This window comes from Lampris incognitus, chromosome 2 (assembly GCF_029633865.1).
Source record: "Lampris incognitus isolate fLamInc1 chromosome 2, fLamInc1.hap2, whole genome shotgun sequence".
NCBI classification, from domain to species: domain Eukaryota; kingdom Metazoa; phylum Chordata; class Actinopteri; order Lampriformes; family Lampridae; genus Lampris; species Lampris incognitus.
The window spans coordinates 116,106,004-116,117,263 of NC_079212.1; the positions used below are offsets into that span (position 1 = coordinate 116,106,004).

Genomic DNA, 11,260 nt, shown 5'->3' on the forward strand with positions numbered 1-11,260 from the left:
CCAAAGTGTGCTTTGAGGTGAATCATCAACTCAAGTAGAAACCTACAGGGCTTATGTTACTTCATACTCTGACACTTTTTTGTACTGCATACAGCTTTTTATGTTTAGGTATGTTTGGGCTTTACCTTTTTTCCTTTTAATTTGTGAGGCAATCCATGACTTGCATCAGAAATTCCACCGAGCCATTCAGTTACTGTCCACTCCCCATTGCAGTTTATGTTCCAATGAAGTCCACAGGATACCGCACATCTGTCTGTTTCATGGAAACACCACCTAATAATAATAAGACAATTTCCAAAATGGACATTTGGACATATGGACATTTCCACAAGGGGCAACTTTCACCAGTAAATTTGAAAATTATAAAGATGACTGTATTGTAGACAAAGTGTTAATCTAGGTTGACAGCACTGAGTTGAAAAAAAGGGGTTGTCAAAAAAAGTAGAACAAAATTTCCTTTAAAAAGTCATTTGTAACACCAAGCAAAACACTCCTTAAAAACTCCATGCAACAGCAAACAGACACATGAATTAAACCCCAACCAATACTTTATCTTTTTTTGCTTCCACAATGCAACAGCCATAATAGAAGTGCTGCATGGAAAAAGCTCCAGCCAGGGTTAGATGGTGGTAGAAGACACAGGTTAGGAATGTGGAATTTAGGACTATTTTTGATTCTTGTCCAATTCCTATTTACATTACAGTCCACCGTCTGTGACATCAGGACCAAGACTTTATAAATGAATCCACGGAGGCAGGCGGCATGGTATTAGCAGCTGTGATAACATCTTCACTCCACTACCAAATTCAGTGGTGGAGAAGAAAAGGGTAGACACAGTGAAAGACAGAAAGATCACAAAGGGGAAGAACCAGCGAAAATGGACAGAAGAGATGCTGTGCTGTTCGGTTCCGTGTTCTTGTGTATCAGCATCACTCAGGTGAGACAAGATCATTTGTGTTTTCTTCATCTTTTCAGTTCTTGTTTTCTGATTTAATCACCAACCAAAGTGAAATGCATACATGGAGTTTGGATGTAAAATACCAAATCATCCTCAATGCATTTGGTAACTAAATTAATTTTGCATTGGTGTGTAAACACTTGATAGTGGCATCGTAGAGCAGGACAACATAGTTGTGCAGATAGGTGTTCTGCAGAAGTAAAGTGTTCTGCAGAAGTAAAACTGGATGTTGGATGATTTGTGACATGGCTGACTTCCTGCCCTTTGATATGGTTTCTGAGGCTGGGGTTTTTCCTGTTGCATTGTCTTTACAATGTGAGATAATGATGGCTGAGCTTATGATGCACAAAACTCGAGTCTTGTATTTCCCAAGGCTTACAACTACTTTCAAACCATCTTGTTGCTCACAATAATGCTTAGTCTGCAGGAGTGCTGCAGAGAAATGCTATAGTGCCTCAAGTTTGGACAGAATAATTTGGAAAAAAAACATAACTCTAAAAACTGGGGTTATTGCACAACACAATGATTTAGTGATGGCCAAAGAAGAGAATTTAAGCATGTTTATTTCATGCCCCAACAAAATCCCATCGGTATCTAAAAGGGAATTTGATATCCACTGATATGCAAGAGTGATTATGGTCCTATTAACTACAACCAGACAGTCCAAATTATGCTGAAGGTCCACCTCACTTTCTTTACAGTGGCTTTCCATTAAACTAGTCACAAACATTTAGGTGTACACTTTTAACAATTTTTTTGTCCCAGAAATATCAATTAAATCGTGAATTGCTCTGGTTTGATCAGCATTTGTACATTGTCATATACCATTGTCTTTGAAGGCAGTAGCACAATAAGGTGTTGGATAAGCAAGTTCCAGAAGTACAACCAGTCACTTTCATTGGTTTTTCTCATGGTTATATATAATAATTGCCTCTAAATTTTTGATGGCATAGGTTGTCTTTATATTGTCACAATTTAGTGGCTGTATTTGTTGCACTATAAAACAAATTTGTTTTATCAGAATATAAACTTTTTCCCCCTTCTTTGGTGTACATAACATTCTTGCCAGTACTGAAATATAATGTTTTCCCCCTCATACAAGACAGCCAGGTTAACATACACAGTGTCAGTGTTATAACACGAGCTGAAATATAATGCTTTCCCTCTCACACAAGACAGCCAGGTTAGCATGCACAGCGTCAGTGTTATAACACGAGTTTAACATGCACAGTGTCAGTGTTAAAACACAGTTATAACACTGACACTTTTATAATAAAATGTGCAGGTTGTCTTGTTATAACCGTGTTATAATAAGAGACCATGCAAGTTTTATTATAAAACTGAGCAGATGTGAACTGGATAGGTTCAATCTACTTTTATATTAATATAAGAAAATATTCATTTTAGATTGCGATTTCAGATGAAACCAACAATTTATAAGATCATGCAGTTGTTTTGTGGTAGAAGATTCAGTTCTGTTTTGCTGTTATTTGCCTCTGAATATTACCTGATAAAGCACATCTTGAAAAAAAGCCTTGAAGTTTGTCTGGAAAGAAGGTGCCACAGTATCAGTTTTCCCATGGAAAAATCTACAGATACATTAACATACTTTATGGAAACATACAACGTATATTTCACACATTGTGTAATTTGCAGACGTACAGTATTTATTGTTTTTGGCCCTCTCTTGGAATGTCAGCAGTATTTAATTTGTCTAGATAAACTGTTATATTCAAAACCACCCATCGCTTCAGATATTTTTTACCTCATCATCTGGACTGTGCATCACAGGGACATTTGGTGATTTCTCAGCCTAAACTTTCAAGAGTTTAACAAAATATTAGCTTATAAATGTTTATTTCTAACCTGGCGGCACAGTGGTGCAGTGGTTAGCGCGGTCACCTCACAGCAAGAAGTCCCTGGGTTCAAGCCCCAGGGTAGTCCAACCCTTGGGGGTCGTCCTGGGTTGTCCTCTGTGTGGAGTTTGCATGTTCTCCCTGTGTCTGCGTGGGTTTCCTCCGGGTGCTCCGGTTTCCTCCCACAGTCCAAAGACATGTATGTCAGGTGAACTGGCCGTACTAAATTGTCCCTAGAGGTGTGTGTGTGTGTGTGTGTGTGTGTGTGTGTGTGTGTGTGTGTGTGTGTGTGTGTGGGCGGGCCCTGTGATGGCCTGGCGGCCTGTCCAGGGTGTCTCCTCACCTGCCGCCCCAATGACTGCTGGGATAGGCGCCAGCATCACCATGACCCTGAGTAGGATAAATGGTTTGGATAATGGATGGATGGATTCCTAACCTGATAAACTTGGTTTATCAAGACATAACTTTACTGAAATGTTTGTTTTTGGACCTGAATCGAGGTTCTAAGGATAGAAGAGTTTGCACATAATTTAATGTGACAGCGAAGCCCCTGGGACTTAATTGTAATTCAAGACTTGATAAATACATGGGACATGACTTGACCTGTGCTACTGCTATCCACCAACTGTCTCAGGTGTGGTGCCAACTGTGTGGCGGACCATGCCAGTGCCAGCAAACCGCGCCACGCTGCCCTCTTGGGGTGCCTCTTGTCCTGGATGGTTGCCACTGCTGCCAGGTATGTGCCAGGCAGGAGGGTGAGGCCTGCACTGACAGGCTGCCATGTGACAGGCAGAGAGGGCTGCGGTGCGACTACAGCAGCAGCTACCCCGGGGAACCTGGGGAATGTGTAGGTGAGTACAGAAACCTTTTCCTCATGTGGCTGTGGCAGGTTGGGTCCAGCAAAGCATTAGATAGCCTTATGGTCAAGACCACTCAAACCTTGATCAAGTACAGACCAAGTCTCTAGGGGGGTGAGTCCGTGTCAAGTTCGAGACTTTAAGGTGGCAAGTCCAACTCAAGACCAATGAGGCCAAAAGCTATGCAAAGATGGCCACCAAAACAATGCAAGCCCAATTAAACACAGTGACTGTAACTGTAATAGTCTACCATGATAGTAAAAGTCAAAATTTCACTACATTGTAATATCTAATTACTTTTTTTTCCTCTGCTGAAGAAAGAATGCTTCAGTTTCCAATTTTTAGAGACAAAAAATTATGCTAATAAAAACAAACAAATCACATTACATTACACTTTGTTGATCTCCTCAGGGGAAGTTTTAAATTTATTTCAAAAAATAAAAAAGTGAATTAAAGTGCCGTACTCAACCTATCTTAAAAAATGATCACAAGTCCGCACTGTCTGGGGGTGAGTCGAAACTAAGTCATTATACTGTGATGTCTGCGAAGAGATGAAGAGCTACGGACCTCCCTGGACTCGAGATGAAGAGCTATGGACCTCCCTGGACTCGAGATGAAGAGCTATGGCCCTGCCTGGACTCAAGTATGGACTCAGTCATACTAAAGTCCTACAACCCTAGTCATAGAAGTTTCTGAGGTTGCCCCTGACATTCTTCTTTTATTCTACTTCAAATGCATTTTCAAAAGTTTTCACTGTTTGGAAAGCCAGCGAATTGACTGATACACTGCAAAGTCTGCACCACAATAGAAGCACCTCTTTTAGAGTGTTTTTATAATGCATGTTACTGAATAGATTTAGTGTGACTCAGAGGTTACTTGTATAAACATGTCTTGCTTTTTGCTGGACTTGGCACAGTAATGGCTTTCAGTATCTTTCATTTGCACTGAAAACCTCTCCCCTACTTTCCCGAGGTCAGGCGAGAATGCACTGGGGTGTGATCTGAATGGCATGAGGCTCGAGGAGGGCCAGACATTTCAGCCCTCGTGTGCTCAGCTTTGCCACTGCCTGGGCGGTGGAGTGACCTGTGTATCTCTGTGCACTGATGAGCTCCAGATGCCAAAGACCAATTGCCCCAACCCTCGGTGGGTGCGCCTTCCAGGCCGGTGCTGTACAGAATGGGTCTGTGATGGTTTGGATAACAATATCTTGCCGGATGCTTCAGTAGGTAAATACACCATGCACATTGGCCTAAATCCTTGCACACAATCATTTTGTTACTTTAGACTGTTATAATTATAATAGGCAGCTGTGGCGTTGAGGTAAGATATTATGGATTTAATAGTGTTTATCAATTTAAAAATCAGATATAGTGGAGCAGAAAGGTGCTGTGGGGAGGTTTAAAGCCAATTTGCCAGGATAAAAAAAACTTGAGCAAAATAAGAGGATTGAATGGTTTTAAGGTATTTCCTATGAGGGATAAAAAGCCGCCTTTAAATCGAAAAACAAATCTTTGGGGAACTGTGAAAACTGATTTTAACCTATCTTTTGGTATTTTGGATTTATGAAGAAACAGGTAAATGTTTCAAATTAAAGAGCACCTTACAGACCAGACACACAGGACACGTCACGTCATGTTGCCATCAACATTCCGTCAACGTTACTTTTGACCTGCCTCACAGCGCACGTCGTGTCACGTCATATTTAGCCCACGCACAGCCGACGAAGGGCTGTAAAAACAGCATCTGCGCACGGCAGAGACATGGGTAGAGCACGAGAGGACGGAAAACAGTATCCGCGCGCGGCAAAAGGCGCGAAAAGGTAGGTAAAAACAGCACGAGCGCGCAGCAGAGAAAGCGAAATGACCAACGTCACTAACGGCAAACGGTAGAGAGTGAGAGGATCTTCAAGATGTGTTAGGCCTATTGCATTGGGATTAAAGAACAAAATTATTTTGAAACAGTAGTCCGTAAACAGCAGAACCAATATCATTATATCAACTTTATTTCTCATTATTACAATGTACTAGGCTGGTTGACGGATCCGTCAGCCATCAAGAATTCAAACTCTGTAATTCTTGACGTTGAACGGAGCCATCGGAAGTGACGGAACGTGGCTAGTGTGACACCTCTCATTGCTTCCAATTAATAATTTACTTGACGTTCGACGGTGGACATGACGTGACGACTCAGTGGCGTAAGTTTCCCTTGAACATTGGGGGGGGACACATTTAGCGGGGGGTCAGGGGGTCCTCTCCCTGGAAATTTTGAGCATGACACATTTAATTTCCTGCATTCTGGTCAATTTGTACCCACCAATTTGCTCTTTTTCTACATCAATTTATTGTGGAAATGTCTTATTTATGTGTAGCGCTATCTATTCCTTTTAACTGTCAAGGACAACACTCCTGAGTTCTCTATACAACTCAGTATCCAATAAACTATTGAAGTATGCTAACTTCACTTCTTATGTGTTTAAAGTATGTTCTAAAGGCTCTAAATGTCTTACAGTGTCATCTGGTAACTCCAACTAAAAAGGCTGACTACCCCTTTAAGGCGCTTAAATATGGCATATGACCCCTGTAAGGCAATCTAACATGGTCTAGACACCTCAATGTGTCACCGAGTAACTTATATTAAAACGGTGGACTAGCCCTTTAAGGTTCTAAAATATGGTGTATTAGCCCTTTAAGGTTATATACTATGGTCTACACATCTCTGGGTGTCACTAGGTTACTTCCAGTAAAAAGGTGGACTAGCCCTTTAAGGTTGTAAAAATATGGTGGACGGCCCGTTTAAGGCTAACTCAACATGTCACTTACCATAGCCTAGACACCACAGGAATAAACACACATGAATAATCCACACTCACACAGGTACATAGAATTATATATACAAATGTATTATGAGTAATAATTATTAGAATGAAAGTAATAAGCCTCAATGGCTAACAAGCACCTGCATTCATATACACACAAATGAATCAGATCAACACATTAGCATACAGCTCAACAACCCTATAACTAAGCCGGCAATAAAATAAAAGAAAGTCAACCCCCAGTTGCAGGCCTGTTTCTTTATCGGGTACGTTGGGACCCTAAACAGCCCTCTTCGCTCCCTTGGGAACCCGCACATCCAGCTTGTACTCACAAAGAATGAATGCTCCTCTTCGTCTCGCGCTTCCCGCCGCAGCGCAGCAGCGAACGTCAGGCAGGCAGCCATCCTAGCTAACTGGCTAGTTAGCCGTTAGCACCATCTCACGGTCGAACCGTGCGCTCGCCTCGGCAGCACAACACGGCAACAGACGACTCCTTCTGCGTTCCTCGATGGTCGCATGAACACAACACTACACTGTAACTGATAACGTTACTTCGCTAAACTAGAAGACGGCCCGACTCACTGTGGGGCAAGCCCCTTACCGCATCCAGTCCATTCGCGCGTCTTGCTGTGCTAACAACGAGCACCGACTGGCTAGCTCGCTCCGTAACGTCGCTGGGTCCACATATGGGACTGACGAGTAGTCAGTTTGTCTCCCCAGTCCACACAAACAGTTCCCGGGATGGGTCTCGGTCAGACACCCGCACACATCACTGTTCACTAAACTTCTATTAAATTTCTCTCGCCGCAAAATAGCATATAACAACTCGACATCGAACTGCTCCATTTTTCTCACACAAGGAACGAGTGACCTCTTTTCTCTCCCAGTTCAGTCTGCTCGCGCCGACGTTCCCTGCTGCCCTCTCAACCAATCACATTCAAGGTAAGTTATTCTCTCCACAGCCAACCAATCACAACAATGGTAAGTTTTCAACAATAAAAGTAAATGCATTTCACATTGGTAAACAACTGTTTTGCAGAACAATATCAACAATATAATATATTCATATTCAAAAGGTAAACAAAATAACAAACATAGGCCAAACTATTACCTAATAGTGCAATATAATATATCTAAGGCCTATAATTTAACCACAGGGTTACATATGTAAAAGAAAAACAACTTTCTAGGTAATTCTCTCATCTCACTCTCTTTTTTTGCACCAAAAAAGCACCGGATACCTTCTGTTACTTTCCTCTTTCTCATGTGAATGAAAGTAGTAGATGCATTTGAACAAATACAATACCCTTGGCACAAATTGGTTTGTAGATGTACCTATTACGTTATCTCATGTGTCCGAAATTATCAGTTCAAGTTCATTTAAGCTAACATAAACGTCTAGGGCCTACTGTTAGCAAGCGCTAGCTAGCTAGCTGAACTGATAACCCCAAACACAAGTTATAAACTAGATAAGGCTATAATTCATCCGGAAATACGTAAGAAAATCTAACTCAGAAACCCCAAAGGTAAGAAAGGGTGGTGTACTGGGCTAGACAAGCAAGCTGGCTAGCTACGTTACTTACACTTGCTTACACGATCATTCATGCTCCGGTCTCCTGGTTGTCAGGAGCAACTGCAAGACAGCAACGAGGTCGGCAATCCCAGTGGCAAGGTTAAAATGGTATGGTCCAAGCATAGGGGTGTATGAAATCGTTGGAAAACAAGTATGAATGACATTTTAAGTAGTTCGACTGTCTGTGTTGTTATTTTACCTTTTTTGGCGAGGGAGTTAACATTATCATTCATGATATATTTTTTGGGGGGGGGTACAAATTCACCTCTTCTAAATATTGAGGGGGACATGTCCCCCCTGACCCCCCATAAGTTACGCCTGTACGTGACGTGTCCTGTGTGTCTGGTCCGTTATGGTGCATGCTGAACTATTCCTACCAAAAAAAAAGAAGAAAAAAAAGACCTCACACAAACAGTCTTCACCATTTCAGACTGTGCACAATTTCTGAATTTTCTCCAACAAAATCTTTTAATCAAAGTCTTCCAGCTCAAACACATGCAACTCTCAGCTGGATGTACAAAGCAAATATTTTTCCCGTATGTGTTCCTTTTAGTGGAGAGGACAGCAGAAAGGGTGGACAGGGCACATCTGGACCACAGGGGTGGGCTGTCCGGCTCAACGTCAGGCCTGATCTCCAACTGTATTGAGCAGAACACAGACTGGAGCCCCTGTTCCCGCAGCTGTGGCCCAGGTGTCTCCACCCGCAGCTCAAACAAGAACTGGGCTTGCCGCCTGCTGACCGAGACCAGACTGTGCCAGGTCAGGCCATGCCAGGCTCTGCCTCATGTAGCCCACAGACTGCAGCGGGTAAGTGGACAGATCATTCCACACACCTTGATGTACCACTCAAAACATCCTACTTGGTTTCCAAATACATTGACAGTAATGACACATTTATTAAAGAAAAACAGTCACCATTTTCAACATTACCTCTATAATGTTGCAGGGATAACACTAGCAGCCATTATACTGAACCACAAGTCGTCTGTGTGTCTCTGAAATGCTGCGAAAATTGTGTTGTCAGAGATGTCACTGGTGGACAATCCGTGAAAATGGCTGCATTGCATGAGAAAATGCGAACAAGAATGCTACATTATACAGCTGTATGTGGTGTTGTCATCACATTTGCTTATACAGCTGTATAACGTAGCATTGGTATCTGCATTTTGTTATGCAATGCAGCCTGTCAGCATACTATGAAGTAACTTTTTACATTCAAAGATGGTCCACAAGTGATGTCACTGGCAGATGCTTTTGCCACCAATTTCAGCAACATTTCAGAGACAGACAGAAGACTACTGAGTATTATGGCTTCTAACGGAGTGATATCCTTTCAACATGCATATAGAGATAATGTTGAAAATCCTGACTGTTTCCCTGTAAGTACTAGGACTTCAAGAACTGAAAAGTGCTAGTCTTAACTACTATTGCTGAAAATATGAAGTGGGATAAAGAAGAGCTCTGTAGTCAGCTGGACTTGAAAACCACAGCTTGTGTGTGAATTTTAGTAGTGCTCAAAACTGGGATTTACTTTGCATTATCAGGGTTCAGGGATGTGTGAGATGAGCTACAGGTCACCGAGCGCCATTCGCCTGGAACATCAGGGCTGCTGGAGCGCGCAGGCCTTCCGTCCCAGGTTCTGTGGGCCAGCATGTTCAGAGGGTCGCTGCTGCAGCCCCCACCACACCAGGACCATGCGTATGGTCTTCCACTGCCCCCAAGGCAGACTCACCCTGCAGCAAGTCATGATGATTGAGTCCTGCTCCTGTGGCAACTACAACTGTCCCCAGCCACTGTCCACAGCACCCTGGAGACCCATGTCCTGGTTATAAGGCATATTTACTGGTAGAGAGACCAGATGGGCAGGTCCTGTCAGCAAAAAAGATAGACCAGACATAGGTAACCGCTGTACAATGGAGGGACACGAATCTGCAGGTTTTCCTTGTAACCAATAACTACACCGGGTGATTTCACCAAACAGCACACCTTCCTAATGTGTGAAATTACCTGGTATAGAGATTGGTTGGAAGGAGAACCTGCATCCTTTAGAAACCCCATGGCATATGGTTACCTATGTCTGAGATAGACAGTAAAAAATAACCATACTATCATCCCTTCTATCAACTCTATATTTTGCCAGTGTGGGAGAACAAGTTCAGTGTTTTGAAAACACCATCTTTGAGAATGGATATTTTCCTTTCTTAAACCAAAGAAATAGACACTAACAGAAGGGATATCATTGAATTGGTATTGTCATCGGTCATTGTTTTATAAAGTTATTAAAAAAATCACCTCTTTTAGCAGGCTATTACAAAACGCATGTCTGACACAACCTACATCTATGTTATCATGTGTAATTGAGACAAACAGCGGTAAGTCATACAGAGAGTGTCAATTTATTGAAGTTATATCCTGGAAATCTTATCAGGTATCAGATAAAGTCAGTTTGATTTTGGAATGGAAAATATATTTATGGCTTGAACTGATAGTGAGGATGGATAATTGTATAGGAAGGTGAAGTGCGGAATGGGATTATTGACGTGCCGCCACCTCACTTAACCGCTAAGTGTATTGGTATTGAACAGGACCCAGACAGGCATTTAGAGGGCCAATAAAAGGGGGTCACCATTCCCGTGGGGAACATTTGTTGTTATCATCAAGCAGTACTGCTATACAGTGTGAATAAACTTGTGTTTTCATTCAGGTTTTGTTTATTTAGCTATTCTGGAAATCAGCGGACATGTGATTTCTGAGTGTCAGATGTTTTATTTTAATGCACAGTCCATTTTGAGATGCACAGTGCAGCACATAATGGAAAGAATCAAGGTTAAACTATCTTAATGTAGGGGCATCCAGGTGGCGTGGCAGTCTATTCCTTTGCCTACCTACATGGGGAGCACCGGTTTGAATCCTCATGTTACCTCTGGCTTGGTCAGGCGTCCCTACAGACACAATTGGCCGTGTTTGCGGGTGGGAAGCCGGATGTGGGTATATGTCCTGGTCGCTGAACTAGCACCTCCTCTGGTCAGTCAGGGCATCTGTTCGGGGGTGGAGGGAGAACTGGGAGGAATAGCGTGATCCTCCCACGCACTACATCCCCCTGGCGAAACTCCTCACTGTCAGGTGAAAAGAAACGACTGGCAACTTGACATGTATCAGCCAGCATTTAGCAGATAAATTCAAATTTTACCAAGTGGCACC

The 11,260-nt window shown here is 42.5% G+C and overlaps 1 protein-coding gene across 1 annotated transcript; it reads left to right on the forward strand.

The window, feature by feature from the left end:
- Positions 1 to 877: 877 nt before the first annotated feature.
- LOC130131620 (CCN family member 2-like) lies at positions 878 to 9,891 on the forward strand. The gene is made up of 5 exons (XM_056301389.1): positions 878 to 937; positions 3,449 to 3,665; positions 4,649 to 4,930; positions 8,613 to 8,866; positions 9,604 to 9,891. The coding sequence occupies exons 1-5, from the start codon at positions 878 to 880 to the stop codon at positions 9,889 to 9,891; spliced, it is 1,101 nt and encodes a 366-aa protein (XP_056157364.1).
- Positions 9,892 to 11,260: the final 1,369 nt, after the last annotated feature.

Coding starts and splice junctions, on each gene's coding strand:
- LOC130131620 (XM_056301389.1), top strand. CDS start 878: ATGGACAGAAGAGATGCTGTGCTGTTCGGTTCCGTGTTCTTGTGTATC. Junction 938..3,448: donor TGTGTATCAGCATCACTCAG/GTGAGACAAGAT, acceptor CAACTGTCTCAG/GTGTGGTGCCAACTGTGTGG. Junction 3,666..4,648: donor GGAACCTGGGGAATGTGTAG/GTGAGTACAGAA, acceptor TCCCGAGGTCAG/GCGAGAATGCACTGGGGTGT.